The following is a 19577-nucleotide window of genomic DNA, read 5'->3' as shown; positions in this document are numbered from 1 at the left end:
AGCAAACTAAGTACCCATTTCCATGCTCGTCATATGAAAAATGACCAGCGAATGTTCATCGAATAATCATCATAGTCAAAATATGGTTGAACAATTTGGATAATTCGAATGCGCCTATTAATAATATTGTATTGCAATCCTGGTGATTTTCTGTAGGAGGCACTACCACTATTTTTGCTTTCGCTATAGAAGAAAAATGTATATCATTAGACTGATTTTAAAAATTCATATTCAATTAGCATTTCTACATCAGTGATTTTTCTCGGAAGCGGTCTAAAATGGATCAGAATACCATTCCTACAGTTTATGAACACGGCAGAACTTGACTGTTGAATTAACATTAATTTATTAAATTCATCACTTGTTGAAACCAAATTGCTAAATCCACTCCACCCAAATACAACCCGCTTTCTCATAATAATTTTATTCTAGGGCACTGAGTAAACAATTGAAAAGAACGTCTCCGAAGTTAAAAAAAATAGTACTCCACGTACTTTAATGAAATTGAAAGATTATTGAACGATTTACCAGATTTCCTCATGGCGGCGTATCAACTGCAGGATCTGTAAAAATGTGGTAGTTTTTGCCAACAACATGCCGCCACCTTCAGTTCCTCCATTCGGGAAACGTCGGAAGCGCAAGTAACACTAGAACAATTTTTGTTCTTCATTAGACCATTTAAATGTTTCATCAAACGTTCCGTCCGCTACCGCCGTTAGCCATTTTATCAAATAACTCCCTTTCGTACGAAACCTCTTATCTATACACGTATTTGAACGTAGACTACCACATGTCTCTAACATTACAGGAAAATGCGGACTCATTAAGCTATCACGGTCACTCCATTAAGCCATCTCAGCGTAAACTTATCACAAACCACAACTCATTACTGCCGTAATCAAGTAGCTATCTATGGCAAGTATAAATGAAATACATTGGAATTATCCCCTAATTTTATTATTCCCCCATCTACTAGTTGTATAGAACCCATAGGAGTCATCAATGATAACGGCTTTACGGTTTGAGTAGCAGTCCCACCATCGCTTCTATTTTTATCGTCTACTCCATGTTCGCGAACAAACTTTTCAGCACATTGACGACTACCAAAGGATTTGCCGGTACCTGGGTAACCCCCCACGATGACGAGTTTGGTTCGCTCAGTTCTTTGTGCTCCGATTCTAGGTTGATGTGCCAGATCGCGTATTCCTCTCCCATATTTGATGAAGGCCGTAAGGTGATTCTCCGCAACGTTTTGAATGGGGTCTTCGTGAAGCTGTAGAAGAGTGTGTCCACCACGTTGTGCAAATCGTTGCGAGCTCCTTATTGAGACACGTATCTATATTCTTCAAAATTATTTGCTTTTTTACAATATTGAATATTTTTTTATTCACTTGCTTTTGCGAACTTTATATGGACACGATCTGGTAATTGCTTTATATATGCCTTTAATGTTTTAGCGTATTTAGCTGCTCCGTATCCTTGTAGGTGAGGAGTACCTGTGGTTGGCGATGTTTCAAAGCCCCACACTATATATCTCCATTGAGGAGCATTCCCACGTAGCACCTCGAGGTCGCTCTCCGTGTAGTCGTTCAACGTCTATATTACTTTCATGCTCCTCATGTTGCCGAAACCTAGTATTACCCGAGGCAACTTTCTTTCTTTCCATGTTAAACCTTGCTCCCATAGAGTCCCTATATAAAGGCTTCCTATCACTTTTTTTGCATCTTTAGTCTGCATGTCCGGGCGTGTTGTTCGTCCCCCTTACGGCTCCCTTGCTTCGTTTGTCAAGTGGCACTTGAGTTCTAATCATAACGTAGAAGAATTGCGCGGGAAGATACGGCAGATATCTCTTTCTGTTGCTCTTTCCCAGCGCCACTTGAAGCTAGTTCAATTATATTTAACTTCAATATTATCAATAGAGGTAAAGGCAAGGCGTGTTTATTTTTGGAATTTGAGGCGTTATGTTAGACTCGTCGTTAGAAGAAGATAATCAGATAGTGAGTTGCAACCACTATTGAGTCAAAGATATCGGAAAGCAGTTTACAATCAAATAAGGAAAAGTGGGCGAGGTAGGCTATTAGGATTATCAGATTTGGTAAGGCACGAAGGGCCGGTAATTGCGGCAGCGGTTGGTTCTGGAGGAGGCGCTGTATTCCTTCTACAGTTTATCTACGCAAATCCACCGTTCGCATCAACGGCTAGTCATCAAGCTATTAATATGGCACGTCGTCGAACCCTTACTTGGCATTCGAAACGTTTCCATTCACGTTATATGATTCGTCGGTTCAAAGGTCGTCATCGGTTTAATTATGTTCGTAAAGTTGTCGTTACTTGAGTTCTCAAAGAGTACGACGGATCGGTTCAGCCATTAGCTTCACGAATTATAACAACATTGGACCCTAAAGAAGGAGTTAATAAATTTGTTTTTCAACTTCTTCACCTCAAAATCTTCTGCTTGAATTAGGGAAACAATATACTCATTTTAAAGTTCTTCGCTATAAGATCAGAATTGTTTCTGAAGCTCATCAGGATGGTATTCTTGATCAGGTTGTCTCTAATGCTCATCGTAGTGTTCCAACATATCTTAAGACTCTAATTTTTGGCTCAATTAAGTTTAGAGAGTTAGAACTATAAACGTGACTGAACTCACTGAACACAAAATATTTATATGAAATAGATTGATTTTGATAATTCTTTTTTATGTCTATAAAATTATGAAAACGTTTCTCCCATTCTTGATCACGTTTGCTCTTCTTGTATCCTTCCACAATCCGGAGTGGATATACAGACTTCAGTTTCACGTCGTATCTTAGGATTTTCAAACAAATTCAAAAAGGTTGTTCTGGAGTCTTTGTTTGTAGTTTGTCATTTGGACAACCGCTATCACATCGACATTGTCCGTCTCACATTCGCAATTGCACCAGAAAGAAGAGTTTCTTAAACAAATTTTATGATAGACATAGCTCCCCAACGATGTACGCCCCTGTGGGGTCCTTAGTTGACCAAGGCATAACATGTAAAATTAAACCACATGCTCGTCGTTGACCACAGGTTTCAAATAGAACACAGAAAAAGAACTCTTAAGCAAACTGTACCATTATTATCAATTTTTAGAACAGCACATTGAGACTGGTCCGTGTGAGATTTTTTCACTAAAAAGATGAAGGGTCATATAATCCTACGAGAACTAGTCAAAAATCTTTTTCAAACCGCCTGTATTAATGCGTTGAACAAGAACTTAATTAGTTGCTCCACTTTTGTATACTCGGTTGTTATATAAGGTTGTAAGTACGGTGCATTTCTAGTTGCGATGGTCAATATGTATATACCATTCATAATGTTCGGCGGTTCTTCATCGAATTTATCTTTACTGAAGGGATTTTACTTTTTTGCCATGACAGAGTAGGAAAACATAATGCGTCCCACTGCCTAAACAAATTTCCTACTACGACGTCCATAGGGACAAAATGTGCCAATCCAAGTGGTTGCTATCGTCATCTGTAGACGCTTACTTTACCAGTAAAGTAGGCTCATCTGTGCCAATCTCTTCTTATTTGAGTTTCTTGCTGTGTATAACTCTGAAAGTGGTTAAAGTGAAAGTTCCGAATTTTTGCCTTGTTAAATTGGCTTGCCCAATTTGGGGAGCAGTTATTATGCTTGAGGATGAAGATCTCTAGTACTTACTAATCAGGGATCAAGCATACAAAAGAGGCGCCTCAACCTGTCCAGTGTTACACTTCATTATATGATTGTCGATATCCTAGCTACCAACGGCTTTCAAAAGGTCCTAGTTCAAGTCCTAATGGTTTTGCAGATGATACTAGTTTTGCTGAAATTTACCCCGATTTAGGCTCTGCCAAATTTCTACGGATAGTGCAGCCTTCGCGCCGAGTTTAGTATTTAAAATATTAGATAGCCTTGATCAGAAGTTAAACCTTCAATTCAGATACCTTTTGACAAGCCCTGAGAAACTTTAAGAATAGTGAAATTAACTGTGTTAGAGAATTTTGCAATGGAGACGTCGATTCACATCTCTCTAGAAGTTCCAAATGACTTCGGTATTTTAAACTTCAATCGGAAAAAGGCTAAATATACCCAGATGCAAAATACCAAGTTATCTTAGCTCTCGGTTATTATTAACACTATGATTGGAATTTACACTGTTCTCACATATTAATTATTGAACTTACCAGAATGAAGCATTCACTGAGAGAGGCAGTGCCAACTCTTTTAGTTTAGTTTATTCCAACTGTTAGGGTAAAAGTTCAATCGAAGTGCTTATATAAATATATATATATATATATATATATATATATATATATATGTATAGAGAGAGAAAGAGAGACAGAGGGCGCAAAATTTTGCAGGATGAAGTGAAAAATTAGCAATTACCTGTCGCAAAACTACCTGTTACCATAAAGTAAATCAGCGGCTATGCCGCCGCAGAATGCACTGCTAATCATGAAAGCTCAAACGGGATACAAGAACAGATTGATACGTGATTTTATACAGTTAGCCATAATCTTGCTACAACGGTTAGCCCTGTAGCTTTGAGCCGCGTTCTATTTATCGGCGACAGTTCTGCGGCTGTCCAAAAAAAAATATCCATTTATAACCCTAGTTAGAGTCGTCAATCACCCAGAATTTTTGAAGGAACTTCCTTATGACTGGGCCAAATTCGACGTCCATTGGAAGCCAATGAGCACCTTCGTAAACGTGAAGTTCGGCATGGTCGAAGAGGCGCATGAACTGCTTTCCAACCTCGACGGGAATCATATCATCGTACCTATTCATATAATCAGATGTCACAAGCACAAATGCACATAATCCAATGTGAAAAGTGATTGAACTGATTAACATCGTTCTAAATGTTCAAATATTGTCTGAGGGTTCTACAAGAAGTGTTTTATAACTATGAACAGAAGTCTGTTTCTCTTTTTCATATACCCTAATATCAAATTATATGTACATACCGTGTACCGTGGAAGCTTCAGCCGAATTCTGATGCAGTTAATCACTTATTCAGTTAACCCAAATCTTGTTAACAATTAATTTAAAAAAAAAAAAAAAAAAGTTTGACGAATAGCTTATTCTTTTTTTTGACCGAGAATACGATTCTAAGAGATATATTTGTACCGTGAGTCTTTGTTCATACTATACATTTAGTTCATTCAAATGGAGATTTTCATTTCCTATGAACGTGGTCGCATCAGTTGTTTTTTATTTAGCTAATTGTATCGAGACCGCTTCATGAAGATATATGTACCTTGCGAGGCAGAGCATCGTGGGTACTGCTATTTTCGGTACTTCGAGACGTAAATTATACGGACTCCGTTCCTCACACGGGCAGAATAAAATAGCGAATTTAAAGCAGTTAAGCGTAGAAGAGACGGTCAAACCTTTGGTGTCAGCCGTTGGGTCTATTGCCTGGAAAACAAAAGGTGATATATCAAATTATTACTTGTTAAATTCTACATTGAAATTGCCACGTATTTCAGAGCTTCTCCGTGGCCCTTTATCTTTCGTAGCAAATGATGAATTCGGTTGGGAAATACTGCTTTAACTACGCAAGGTACGAGATGTCTGTCTGCCTGTTTATCGCATTGATCTAGTTAATTCTGAATTCCTGTAATACTCAACAATGTCAGTATAAGAAGCGGAACATGCCACTGCCAGCGCACTTTCCAGCTTTGTTTTGGAAGCTTTAGGAGACAATTTCGCTGGAAGTGCAAGCATCCACAGATATAATGTGTGACAAAGATTCACGTGGACGTAGCCAAGGAAATAGAGTACGCCTAGCTTACCTGCGAACGCAATACCTGTAGCACCATTGTTGCAAACATAGCTCCTTGCGAAAATCCGAGAATACCATCAAAGGGCCCATAGTTCAAAACATATTCCTCAAGCGATCTAACAGATCTTCGCAGCCCTGAAGTCGAAAAATTATGGACGCAAACATAAAAAGTGGATGAACCAAAGAAGCTCGAGTTATTACATTCATAGAAACGTGTGCCGTCTAATACATAAATCTTACAAAATAATGTATTGATAAACAAACGAAATATGTTGAACTAGTATATTTGATTGTTCGTGCATTTTAGTGTAATAGAATTCTAAACAGTAATTATCATTTGAAAGCATTTGCGCCATATGAAAACGTGGTTCTTATGCTTTCAGCAACCGTAATTCCAATTATTATCGCGGAGTTATTTATTAAGATCGCCTAATTTTATAGATTTCACTAAGATAATACGCCCAAACATAAAAAAAAACATGCACTTATCATTAATTTTACTTACACGCAAGCTGATGTTGATCCACCTCCTCATCAGGGCATGATAAATCGAATCTGTTTGGGTACCAGCAGAATTCGTTGTTGTGAAGTTCCTGACCGGAGACAACAGCAAATTCGGCCATCGGTCCTACCCAAGCCCTCAATTCGTCCAGGCCCTTCGAAAACTCATTAGCCGAATCTTTATAACCATGAAGACAAATGACGCGTATCACTCTGCGAGACGCACCCGGTCTTTGAACATGTGGCATTTTGAAAGTCAACTTAGATATCAAAGAACTACAGTACTCGGAGTCCAGTGAGCTTGTACGTAAATTTATGCTACTGGAGTCTTCTGTAGTGGCAAGCTTTGATCGGGAGCTAATCAGTGGCCTAACAAACTTTGGAACTAGAATACGCGTTTTGACAGCGAAGAGTTTGGCTGGGGTAGCGAACTATTCGGCGCAGATGTCTTTTGAAGCAGCGATAGTGTGCACGTCAGCCGTGCTTTCGAGAATCTAATTTTTATGGATTAGTGTCACCCTGGCCATCAGTTGCCTTCGACAAGGTATCGCGACCTCGTTGATGTTGCATCACGGTACTCGCTACAGCGCAAAGTTTGCTCTCTGAGGTGGAAGGATCTTCCGGTGGCGACTCCTACTCTGAACAATATATCTGACATGATTTACAGTTAGATTCTATAATTGGAAATTATTTCACTAATACATGTATTTCGAGGCATGATATTGGTTGAAGTTAGGAATCAGCAGGGACAAATTGTTCGCCCTCATAATTTACTTCTATCGGACTGTTTCAAATATGATGCTGTCAATAATGCAGCTTGACTGATCCACGCTCCCTGGTAGATATTCTAGTGAACAGAGGTTAACTCTTACTGTGGAAAAATCAACTCCAAAACCTGCTCGCTTCTGAAGGAACAGGAAATCGAATCAATGGGTTAGTGTGTTCGAATGACGGTTGCTGTTCGGCAGACTGATACCAGCTGGGCCGAGTACTTTGAGACAGATTGGGGTTCAAAAGGCCCTGTTAAATAACCGGTTCGGGCTTGACACCTCCGCTAGAATTTTCTAATCTCAAGAGAATCTGAACATAGTGGTTCAACACCAAATCAGTACCTGAGACGTATTCTATGTAGCTGAGAGCGTTTCCTCTGGTTTCAGGATAATGTTAAGTCGACCCAGAGTCAGACCCTGAGTAGCCGGGCTGTACCCAGGCTTGATGGAGCTGCTAACTAGCTTGCCTCTATCAATTTCCTCCTCAGTCTACTACGCTTCTTCTGGAATACTCGCCGCAGGCACTGCAATCATTGAAATCTAACGGCGTGTCTGCAAAAATTGTTTTTCTTTACTGTCACTCAGAAAACTACATTGAGATAAACGCCTAATATTAAGTCACAACGCAATAAGCGAGAAGAAAAACGAACAGAGCACGTTGCTTTAGAGACGAGTAGCGTTATTTCTGATGGCGCTTTTTAACCGAAAACGCAATATGAAAAAAGTTTGTGTCCGTGCTATCATGATTATATGTTGAGCAGTCCGTAATACATATGACCAATAACCGTCATGTGTCTGTATCTTCTGAGTCTCCCTGACTGGCTACTTGTGGATGTTGTCCTTTTGTCATATACCTGTGTATATAATACCTGCTTGACGTAGAACTGTCCGCAGACATAGTTTTAACTAGAGCACAACAATTTCAGCTGATCAGCTGACGTGTCTATCAAAACAGGACACCAGGGGGCGCTGAAAGCGGCTGAGAAGGAATTGTTCTAATCGAACGTGTTAGGCTGACTTAATGAACCATTTTTGTAGTTAAACTTCCCAAACTTAACGAACAAGTATGTCTTGCATACATACTATGCATAGTGTAGGCTCTTGCTTTCATTTATTTACACAGCTAGGATGTGTTGACATTTCAATAGTATATGTCAAACACATCCACCTAAATTGAATACTCCAGACGACGGCGATTCCCAAAGTACGAACGTTTTCCCGCCGAAAGCTTTAAGGGAAGGACCTCACTTCGGGTGATAAAATGGACAAACCTTGGACCTACAAAGTGATTATGAAAGTGCTGCAAAAAAATTGATGAAACTGTACTATAAACGAATTGTAATTCGGATAGATAACATAGTGGACCCAATTTGCACATTGTCTATTTCAAAGCAACAGGTCTGGAGAAATTGTCTGACCACATTTACTTGCTAGCTCAAACACTTAGGGGTTGAATTTTCTGCTGAGATTTTATGTCCCGCGAGTATATCTGCTTCCCTGTACTGCGAAAAATAGATAACTAAATAAATGTATCTCTTGGTCAATAAAATAGATACTGAATGATTAATTCCATAAAAAGAGGTTTGACGGCCATCGCTGAATAGAGCTAAACATGTTTTTCAGGGTCGTACGCTTAAGACATGACATTAGTGATTACTTGCGATATCTTATAGAACCACTCAAACAAGGGAAAGGTAAAAAAAGAAATAAATAGTTCCTAATAGAAATATTAAATCATAATTCATTGAAATTGCATTTCTAATGATTCCGTATAGCACTGATTTCCTGATGATTGAATAAACAGAAATGCGCGCTGTTCTTTCTGCTAAGCGAGTAACAGTGGTGCACTAAATATGAGCACACTTGTAATCGTGTCTGGTGGAACCCGAAGTATCCACTAGCTAGATATTATATTATCTAATAGTTGATGCCCGAGGTTGCTTTCACACTGTAGCGTTTTAAAATTCGAAGAAATCCAAAATTGACGTACGCGAGCGTGCTTCGTTGTCATTTTGTGATGATATGGCCGTTCGCAAAGCATCCCCTCAATGAATATAAGTGTTATTTCGAGCCAACGCTCCCCTGAAGAGTGACGAACGTTTCGGAGCGGCCTTTCGATCATCATAGCGACTAATTAAATGCGAGCTGTTGGATACCCGCTTTGAAGGGCATTCCGGTGGAGGTGTTGTACTTAGTATATACTATACAATTTCTATGAAATCAACAAATGCATAGTTGCGTCAAGCCGGGTAACAACAGTTTGCAACAAATGACTACACTATAACCTAACTTAGACGTTTCTACAAGGACAAAAAAACGATTCTTTATTTGTTTCACTGTTGGTCTTTCTGATTGCCCAGGGAAAGCGGCAGACTACTGCGGCACAGTAAACTAATGCAGATCATTAATTACCCTTTTCTGCATTCTGACTGTGATATATAAACACGTCTATATTAAAATAAATGTGAAAACTGTCAAAACAAATCATCGAGGCCTGCTTCGTCTGATACCGACATAAAATTCAAATCGTTTATTCCTTAATCAAAGTAATTTATAAAATTAATACGAAGTGACACTTTACAATAGGATTACATAATAATAACATTTTGTTTGCTTGGTAGCGTTTTGCGTACACGGTGTAATAACCATCTAAATCTAAAACTGATTAACAATTGAGTAACGTATTAATGTATATCTCAATTATGTGATCATATGTGTGTATAACGTGCAAGAGCAAACGTCAGTAGAGGCATATTACGCTGCTAATTTCTGTTGCTTAAGAGGCTCGCGATGTTATTGATTTTAGATATCAGATACTTCAGCTAAGCTCGTCTCAAACAATAGAGCTTTTCCGTTACTAAAGGTCAACTTGAAGTGTGCAATAGGGTGAACGATTAATTTCACAGTAAATGTTTCCATCAATGTGATAGAACAGATTTGTGTAATATTGGTTTTCACTAACTTATTAAACAAGTCATGTTAGATGAGGTACGTGTCAATTTGTTAAGACGATTGAAAATTGCTGCGGTTGGTCGCCTCGTCGAAAATATCAGCTGAAAACAAATGCTTAGTTTCAGCTCAGAATCTCTATGTAAAAGCTCGTTTTTTTAAACAGTTACTCCTCGCAATATACTCGAGAAGGGAAACCAACAAATTCAGTGTAAGTACACTTTAAAAAAGCCCTGTTCAGATAATCGACTGTCTACACCTATTTGGATACAACCGCACGAGTTAAAGTTATTCAAGCCAGCTGTGTAGCAATAACCTTCTACACTTTTTGGAAGGCTGTGTAGAAGCGCCGAATGCGACGAATCAGCGTTTCTGCCTGCTTTCAGATCAGATTTTTTTTTGTTTATAAGATTTTACCACATTGCTGAGAAAAACAGTTTTTCTGTTACCGATAAGTTTTCATGTTGTGTAAATAAATCTTAACTGAGTTGCACGTTTATTACTGGCCGAACGGCTGCAATAAACATGGGAATCAATGTTTTAACATTACTCTTACATCGGAAGTGTTATGGGCTTGGGGATTGTTTTCCCTAGGTGCCTTCCAGCAGTTTTCGCGCCATAGGAATCGTCTTGTTTGGTTGTAGCGCAGACAGCGGCGCCATTTTGAATGTTTAAAAGTAGTCATGACGGTTAGCTTGGCGGCACCGCGGCAGAACTCACGAAGGAGAATTCGTATAGTTGCCGCTTTGTGAGTTTCTGATTGTGTTTTGTGAAACGTCGTGAATACACGCATAGCATTTGTGATATTTGTGTAAAAGACGGGGCACTTCATTAAGGTGCTGCCATCATAGCTACATATGAAGACAAGGTACTTGTGTTTCATTTTTTTTCCAGTTAGGGATATTCCTTGGAAGAAATTGTGAGCATCTTTGCCTTGGAAACTCAAGCATTGTATGTACTGTGCGACTTCCATATATTTCTTCCATGAACTGCTACGTTAACCATATCATTTAATTTGTATTTGTTTCTCTGAAGCCATGGCATACAATAATCATTTACTTTAGTTATCTTAGGTAATTTTAGTACATCAATTTCCAACAGGGGTTTTATTCCCTTTTAGCAGAACAGCATAGTTAACTTTGACAGCCGTTTAGACCCGTAAATGATATGCAATATTATTATCACTTGACTGCACGTTATTAAAATTTAATTATTTTGTTTTATATAAGTCGTTCTGACACGCTGCAGCCGTTTAATCGTACAATTGTTCTTTTTACCATTGTCCAAAAATTAGCCATTATTAATTAAGCATATCACCTACGAAACACCGAACGGAACCAGAGCAGAATTCAGACAAAAGGGCCTACTGCTTGTAAATTGAAGCTAAAAAAATGCTTTTGTAAAAATAGTTTGATTATAGAGTCGATATCTTAATTTTAGTTACCTTTTTTTTTATATAGGTAGTGATACCAGGATAAAGAACTCAGATTTGTATTAAACATGTGCATGGTTTCTATTTAGTTCAATATAGTACAATCATTGTTTCTTTTTTCCAGATGACGTCGCGACGTGTTAATCTAGTTGAGACAGTAGATAGTCTCATCAAGAAGGTAGGACAAGGCGAAAAATGGTACCGCTGTTTCGCAGCGCTAGCTAAACGTCAGCACCGTCTCGTCAAACGGTATTGGGAAACAAAACGCAGGGCAAGTAGACAATTGTGTTTTCAATATTTTTCTAACTGTATCTAAAAATCGCAATTCAGCGTAGTAATATCTGTTTTCGCTAATCATTATGAAGTCAACGGTTTTTCGTAGAATATCTTTATAGTTATATATACATTTATGACTGATTAACATGGGGTCCTACCTTGAGTTAGTTTTCAACAGTATTTACATAGTGCTATTTCCGAACTGTTTATTCTTATTATCTTAAGCAAACGATCTAGCTTAACATATTTCAAACTATCCAAAGTTATCCAATGCTTCAAAATACATTCATATTTACTGCACGTGCGTTCGCTAATGTTTATTTTCATGTCACTTATACATGGATTAAGACACTTGTTGTATCACAACTTAACAGAAGTCCTAATTCTGATAGTGACTTGTGTTTTCTGGTTCACCCTTGGGTCGCTGCTGAAACATCAGTTTTTCCTCTTCATCCTTAAGGGGTTCATCTGAACGGCTAAGAAAATACCATTTCTACCCGACCTCTGTTCAGACAGCCAATGCGCCATCATGATTCAGACTACAGCTTTATGCATTCTCCGTCCTTAAGCTCTTGGATAGATCATTGCCTATTTCAGCTAAAATAACCCCGCCATGTACTTCTGGTGTTTGTTATCAGTCTCACTCATAACAAGCCTGGACGTGCCCGCCTAAAAACTATTTGTAAGTCTTATAGTATTCGAGCCATAATCACTAGTTTCAAATAAAAAAAACATGAGCCCAAATCTCGTATTTTTTGAAGAGCATAGTAGAACTTAGTTATTCGGAAGAAAAAGCTGTTCCTATTTATTCGTTGTTATTGCGTGTACATAAGTGTGAAGTCTTTCAAATTAGACTATGTATCAGCTGAATGACGCTGAAATTTAATAATAGTTTGAAGTATATTTATTGGTAAATTTGATTAGCGTTGTTTTCTAAGAGAGTTATCATATTATAATTGTTGTCTGCAATAGCTGGTATTCAAAATTAGCTTGCACAGATTTTCGTAAAAACTCAGCAATCAGTTTAAAATGTATCTGAACCGGACAAACGGAAGCTGGACATATCTTTCCGATTTCGTGCTTTGCATAAACAAACTTTTATTACCAATAAAGTAACGTTTCTATATTTTAGTAAAGTACTCATTTTTATTCTGTCTTGTAATTTAATTACAGACAGTAAAAATGATGCACTGTTTTATTTTATCGTTCGTAGATGGAACATTTCGAGGCGAAATTTCGTGAAAAGCAAGATGAATGCTCCCAGCATCAGGCCCACGTAATTAAACTGAAAACGGCTCTGGAAACAGAAACGGAAGAGCATGCTCGTGCTAAACAATACGTCCGGAAATTGGTCAAACAGTTACAGAGTGCTAAAGAATATATGATAGGCTTGGAAGCACAAGAGGAACGCACTGTCGATTTGATTAACACGATCTGCACTAGTCCCAGGCCATTCTACCAAATCCCCTCTACCGCTACACTTGTAAGTTAAAATTTCATCACTCTTTACACGTAAAATATGAGTAAGGCATATCATGCAAGAAAGTTAATTCTGCTTAAGTACTGTATCTGCTCAGTGTGTCGTGGTCCCTAATATTGGACAGACCCTACGACATGTACACTCGAATGCTTTTTATATTCAATGATATGTTATACGAATCTATATACTTCCTATGACTTACCAGAAGATGCACAGCTTTATAGCGCTAAAACCGCCTTAAAAAACCTATATATATCGAGGCTAGTGTTACATACCGTCACTCCGGTATTTGCGTACGTACCACAGGGAAATAAATCAGGATCGCTTTTAGACGAATATGAGGAGAATTCCATGCTGTCATCAGAGGGTTCGACGTCGTCGGCAAGCCGGGATCACCCGTTCGTTTCAGAGCGACGGGAGGTTGAACCTGAGATGGGAACCGGAAGTCAACCCGAGAACGAGTCCTTGAGTAGCAATGCTACGGCAACTTCAGCGGAATCGATGTCATCTAATCATGAAGACCTTTTGACGAAGCACCATCAAACGCCGCTCAAAGTGTCTCATCGTAAACGGCTTTCGAATGATGAAGAGGATGACGTAGTAGCGAAAAAAATTGGACGTAAGTAGAGGGACAGAGTATGCGCGGCAAAAAAAGGTAATGTACATTTTGTTGGGTTGTGACTAATTAAACTGCGGAGAAACAAATTAAAAACAGGAAGAAAGTCAAAAGACTGTTTATATTATTGAAATCACCTATTTTTTCAGCAAGTACACTACATCTTATGTTATGCGTTGCTCTGCGTATGCTTCACGTGTTTTAGGAAAGTCTTCTCGTATAGCAGCGTCATTGACGGTTTCAGTGGATGAAAACGCTAAGATTTTGTCTGCAGAAGCTCGAATCGGTGGAAAGAGTGCTGCTACTCCTGCACATTCAGGATCGTCGGGAGCTTCTTCCCGAAGACGCAGCAAAAGTGTTGATGCTCGGCTGGATGGTGCTGCAAAAGCTGCGATCACTTCCGCACCATCCGAGGACGACTTATTTAATACCCCTAGCAAAATGCTGGGTTCACCTATGTTTCGCAGTCACTCAGCGAGCAAACTGACGAATAAGCAGCATCAGTAAGTAGCGTCCTGAGACTAAAACGATGTAGATGACAGTTTCGATTTATATGAGAATTTATGACATCACACTACAGCTGACATGGCCAACCATAAACGGTACTTACGTCTCTGAATGCTCCAACGGAGACAGAACACTAATTATAGGATGAAGTACAATCAGACGTAGCGAAACCTATAAACTCACACAGGGAGATCGCACTATATTTACTGCATGCGTTTTTGTTGCAAATGTACTGTTTCAGTTTTATCAATAAAACTGTGATAGCATTTGAGAACTGTGCAAAGTGTAAGCGCCGAATGAAGTTCTACAGGGAAGCACTGCGATGCATTGAATGCAATCTGACTGTTCATCAGGAGTGTCGTGAAAATGCGCCACTTCCATGTATTCCATCCGTGTGCAAGGTAGGTTATCTCAGATTCGCTCAGAAACCTTAAAAGGGTGATGTTATTTCGCAGAAAAAAGGAAAGGGGAAAACGTCTGTAAAAATGAATTAAACTAATACGTAACTGTACCAACCTCCACCTTAAAATATTATGGAAGCCATTCAACTTGTCCAATCAAGTTATCCCTACTTTTGAATATCTATTGAAAAGGGGTTCCCAAAAAATGTATAGATATTTAAATGGTTACAATTTCAGGTTTTACCTATTTATAATTAGTTTTTATATTGTAGAAAATCTATTTCGAAAATAAGAGCGTCACAATGCCTGATCAATGCCAGGTAGCAAAGACCTCAGCAGACGATACTAGATGTCGTGAAGGCACAAAGTTTGAAGGTCCTGGCGTTTATAGGTAGGTTAAGTAAAAATTCACAGCCCTATAGTAAGCTAGGATATGATAGCTAACTAAATAACCTAGCCAATAAAATATTCCACATCCTGCCGCATTAGCTAATGGCCAACTAATTTTGCGAGTCACTGTCGGAAAATTATTGCCTCGAGGCATTTGCATATGGTATACTGTAAATACTTCGATGGCACATATGCAATCACTATACAGAAAATCTCCAAAAAAAGTTATACAGTGTGATTGAATGATTATAAATAATTTTTTTTTTACTTTTACTTTTTCCATTTTTTTTTCATTTGCATATAATTAATATTTGGACTGCAAAGTACCTTTTTCTCCTATAGCAGATGTTTAAAGTAGTTACCGTTCCTGTCATTATATTGCTGATAACGGCGGGCTATCGATTCACCAACATCAGCAAGTATTTTGTTATTACTCGATTGCAGCTTTTCGACTGCCTATCGTCCGAATCGGTGTTAAAATAGATTCTCTCAATACATTTAGATAATTGCTATCAGTTACCGTATTGTCAAAAAAGACTGATCCAATAATCCATTAATTTGAAACATCATATCACAGCATGAGATGTTGTTCCTATATAATATGTGGATTTACAATTACGTCGGTGAATTGTGCCATTTAATTTAAATGCAACATGAACAAGTTCTGCGTCCTATTCACGTTTTCCTAATAATCATTATTTTGTCAGGCTCAAATATTTTTATTGAAAGTATTCCATTGTTGCTTAATTCAATTGTCTTACAGATTTGAATGATATCTCGCTATGACTTAGAAATACTCTTTTAGGCTAATAAGACTCATTGATGTCCTTGATCTTCGGAGTGTTGCTCATGAAAATCTACAAGAGCTCTATTCTTTTCGAACTTATCTAATATCCGATTAGTTGCACATCGTCGTAGGTGGATTTGCCTGATACTCGCTACGATATTGTCTTTACATTTCTACTACTGCTTCACACTATCGATAGCATTTGAAAATAAATTTTCTAGTTTCAAAAGTTAATCATTGCCTCCAAAAAAAGAATAGTCAATAAGTTATGCAGTGCAAACATTTTTTTTGGACACCCTGCATAGAACAAATAAAATGAGGATTTATTTTTGCGTGAAATCTTTTATCTTAGGACGGTTGGAGTAACAGCAGCTTTATGCGAAAATTAAAAAAATTACTTTGCACCTTTCTTTCTTTTAATATATCAGACACCTGTCAAGGGCAAGCACAAGCTGTCAGAATTCTGTCCGCAAACAGGGCCCCGGGTGCCACCAATCCTTATTTACTGCTTCCACGAGCTGGAAAAAGACCATCGCATTCGCGAGGTCGGTCTTTATCGAATATCTGGCCAGCGAACTGAGGTGCAATCTGTTGTACGCAAGCTACAGAAGTCTGTACAGCATGACCTTTCTCAGTATGACACCCATGTTGTAACCGGGGTGGTTAAAGATTTTCTGTTACACTCACTGAGTGAGCCGCTCGTACCGTCATCGATGTACAACCGCTTTGTTAAGGCTACGGAGCCCGAGCAGTACGGCCACTCCGATGGAGTCTTGCGCACAGAGTTAGAGGGCTTGCCCCCATGCAATCGCGATACGCTGGCATATGTGATGTTGCATATCAGAGTCGTTGAGGAGATTCCCGACAACAAAATGGATCGCGAGTGTCTCACAAAGGTTAGTGAATTTCGCCGAAAGCCCAACTTCAGCATACAAGATCAAAATATACAAATGATCACAATCTCTTATCTGTGGCTTCATAGGATAAAGCACGATTTGTTTTAATTTATAATAGCACAACGGAGAGTCAATGTATTGGTCTTTCATCTGCATCAATAACCTGTGTTGTATGATTTTGTAGTTTTTTTTTTCAGTAAAATCTTATTCTTGATCGATTTCAGGTATTCGCCCCAACTATTGTTGGATACTCTTTGCAAGCGCAGATGAACCCAGCACTGATGAATCAGGAGTTGACTCAGCGTATTATGTTCTGCCTGCTAGCAATTGAGCCGACATTCTGGGATGCTATAATTCAACGGGCGCACCGAAAGGCCTCACGAGTTCCATCAAAGGAACGCACACCATTATCCAATAGGACACCTGTGTTCGCCTCACCTAAGATAAGCTAAATTTTCCGTTCAGAAACAAACGAAGCTGGTTTGTTTCTCAAGCGGCAAGCCTGATCTGCCTTGGAAGACGGCGGTCTAGATAAGTGGATGGAATAAATCAGTTGTCCTTTTATAGGGCGTTAGAGACGATGACACTCATGTAAGAAAAAGTCCTGATTAGGCAGCCTTTCGAAATTATGATGTTTCTGCTAATTCATCTAGTTCCCTTTGGTATGAATTTGAAAACTCTATAGAACGCCATGCACAGTTAATACTCAGTCGCAATTAGCATGACAGCGAAGTTCTCGAAGAGCGGCAAAAGTTTTGCTACACACCTGAGTGAATGTATCGAAGAAGAAAAATTAAAGAAATTCGCTTAGTACACCTATAGAATAAGTACAGCATGATGCAAATAGTATGACTTCATATGAGTGTCTATTATTCCGCCGATGTAACTTCATTGCTGGAATATTGTAAGCGTCTTGTTTTTTTGTTTGTTTTCGAGCTCTTCATATTATTGACCCACAGCAAATGAGCTCGAAATAGTTGAATTTTGAAACGTGACATAGTGATCATCTTCATATACCTGATATAGTCCGGTACATGACAATCTCGAATTGTATCTTGGCTACAGCAAATTTGATTGGTATTTTATCGAAAAAGAGAAAGTACTTATCATCTGTACACATGACGGTGATTCGAGTGGTGGGTAACGCTTAAACAGATAAACTTGCCGCCGACAAACGCCACAAATGAAGCTCGACATGTAATTGTGTATAAACAAAAGGACGTAGGCATTTGATATATATTGACGTAGATTCAGATTGTAGATTTTGTAGGTGCACGCGTGTACGTCGTAGGAAAGGCACGAAGATGAACAAATGCGCGACAATTCCATAACATTTACGTATATATATATAGAAAGAGGATCATTCATTCTTAGCCCAAATGCCTAGGTTTGCCCGTATTCGTACATACAAGTCGCATTGACAGAATTAAGTCTACTTAATAAATCTTTAAGTATAGTTCGACAAGGTAAAATATGCCTTTGATTGTAGTTACTGATACCTCGAAAATAATTTAAATATTATCTGCTTCCGCAATAAATGCTGTCATACCACATGGCGGAAGCTAAAGACTGGTCGATTAGTTGAAAGTTAATCTGTCGTGTATTGGTACTGAGAAGCAAAGCCGTCTCGTTAGCATTCACGCACCAGGACGTGTTTATTTGTTGGCACTGGCGTATAGCACACCTTTTAAATCACAAACAAATAAAGCTGCGGCAGGTGCTCGACATGCTTGAGTTTAACTCCATTTCTTTTAGGCAAACAGGCACGGAAAATGACTGAGGTTCTAATTGGTTACAACGTCACGGCGTCCCCATAAAAGCAGACTTAACGATCCCAAAGGGAATTAATTTAATTTAGTAATAATTTTTATGAAAATTTTACAATGATTTGAATTGTTTACGATATAATTTATCCTCTTTATTATTTGTATTCTTTCGTGTTACCTTTGTTTTTAAGATAGGTACAATCCAGAGATCCATTCTGTTATACCGTGTTCGGCTGGATTGCATTTTGTGAAATGCAATCCAACCCTTTGTGTTCGATTTGTTTGTGACTGCAAACTGAAGGGAAACGAAGGAAAATGTTAACCCCTGAGATTTTTAGTGTTGAAAACATCTAGTTCCAGTGCCGTAATTCAAGGAAAAGGTTTTGTAGCTGTACTAACAGAAACCATATTCTTTCCAGACTAGATATTATTTGGTAATTAGTCCTAAGCAGAATCCTTTGCAGGTTTTCATGTCGTGAAGTCTTTCTTTGGTGGCGTAGTCAGCACTGATAGAAAGACGAAATAAGTGTTTAGACTTAGGTGGCTTAGTGGGAAACGTATTTGTTTGCTAATTTTGGAGAAACGGCATAGTGGAAGTCCTAACCCGAGCATAGACACGTTTTCTTCGTGTTGAAAGCCAGCCGCCTGATGGAATGCCCAATAGCGATGCCGGATTAAAACTCGAAACATAGGGAGACTTAAACTAGCGAAACCGTAATGATATTGAAACATCTTAAGTTTTTCTGCATCGAAGTATTATGCTTTTATAGTACTTATAATCTAGTGTGTGAATGAGGGTGAGCAAAAAAATATACACAAAAGTCGTCAATCTTAACTGGTTATTTCTGCATTATTTCGGTGTTATACATTTCTTCTAAAGCCTATTCAAAATTAATTTCATCGCTGACTTTATTAACCTATATTCGACGCGATATATTTTATGCAAAGGTCAAACCTTCTTATTGTTTCTTTTAGAGAAAGCTTATTATATTGTTCATGACTCATTAAAAAA

The 19577-nt window shown here is 38.5% G+C and overlaps 2 protein-coding genes across 7 annotated transcripts; one reads left to right on the top strand and one right to left on the bottom strand.

Moving 5' to 3' along the window:
• Positions 1-322: 322 nt before the first annotated feature.
• Positions 323-8018, bottom strand: LOC111258997 (esterase OVCA2). Of its 4 annotated transcripts, none has more exons than XM_022830758.1 (5): positions 7935-8018; positions 6300-6526; positions 5805-5929; positions 5267-5427; positions 323-4786 (listed from the first exon to the last, which is right to left on the bottom strand). In XM_022830758.1, exons 1-5 carry the CDS (start codon positions 7961-7963, stop codon positions 4618-4620), a joined length of 711 nt encoding a protein of 236 aa, XP_022686493.1. In that variant the 5' UTR covers positions 7964-8018; the 3' UTR covers positions 323-4617. The 4 variants fall into 4 exon arrangements, with proteins under 4 accessions (XP_022686493.1, XP_022686571.1, XP_022686423.1 ...); XM_022830836.2 differs by having other exon boundaries at positions 6300-6946; positions 7935-7991; XM_022830688.2 differs by having other exon boundaries at positions 7920-7978.
• A 2686-nt stretch (positions 8019-10704) lies between these two features.
• Positions 10705-18533, top strand: LOC111259635 (uncharacterized). Of its 3 annotated transcripts, none has more exons than XM_086967624.1 (8): positions 10705-10882; positions 11571-11717; positions 12936-13205; positions 13509-13821; positions 14024-14321; positions 14567-14726; positions 16332-16799; positions 17024-18533. In XM_086967624.1, the coding sequence occupies exons 2-8, from the start codon at positions 11571-11573 to the stop codon at positions 17249-17251; spliced, it is 1884 nt and encodes a 627-aa protein (XP_086823750.1). In that variant the 5' UTR covers positions 10705-10882; the 3' UTR covers positions 17252-18533. The 3 variants fall into 3 exon arrangements, with proteins under 3 accessions (XP_086823750.1, XP_022687564.1, XP_086823796.1); XM_022831829.2 differs by having other exon boundaries at positions 10705-10965; XM_086967670.1 differs by lacking the exons at positions 10705-10882; positions 11571-11717 and adding an exon at positions 12388-12404.
• Positions 18534-19577: the final 1044 nt, after the last annotated feature.

The sequence above is a fragment of the Varroa jacobsoni genome, unplaced genomic scaffold (assembly GCF_002532875.2).
Source record: "Varroa jacobsoni isolate VJ856 unplaced genomic scaffold, vjacob_1.0 scaffold_5, whole genome shotgun sequence".
NCBI lineage: Eukaryota > Metazoa > Arthropoda > Arachnida > Mesostigmata > Varroidae > Varroa > Varroa jacobsoni.
This window is presented reverse-complemented; position numbering and strand designations above follow the sequence as displayed.

What these genes read in the sequence shown, in the direction of transcription:
- LOC111259635 (XM_086967624.1), top strand. Translation starts at nt 11,571, where the DNA reads ATGACGTCGCGACGTGTTAATCTAGTTGAGACAGTAGATAGTCTCATC. An exon ending in CTGACGAATAAGCAGCATCA is followed by an intron (nt 14,322 to 14,566) that starts GTAAGTAGCGTC and finishes GTACTGTTTCAG; the next exon opens with TTTTATCAATAAAACTGTGA. An exon ending in ATCGCGAGTGTCTCACAAAG is followed by an intron (nt 16,800 to 17,023) that starts GTTAGTGAATTT and finishes GATCGATTTCAG; the next exon opens with GTATTCGCCCCAACTATTGT.
- LOC111258997 (XM_022830688.2), bottom strand. Translation starts at nt 7,963, where the DNA reads ATGTCTGCGGACAGTTCTACGTCAAGCAGGTATTATATACACAG. An exon ending in TACAGGTATTGCGTTCGCAG is followed by an intron (nt 5,428 to 5,804) that starts GTAAGCTAGGCG and finishes TTTGTTTTCCAG; the next exon opens with GCAATAGACCCAACGGCTGA. An exon ending in ACGATGCTCTGCCTCGCAAG is followed by an intron (nt 4,787 to 5,266) that starts GTACATATATCT and finishes TTATATGAATAG; the next exon opens with GTACGATGATATGATTCCCG.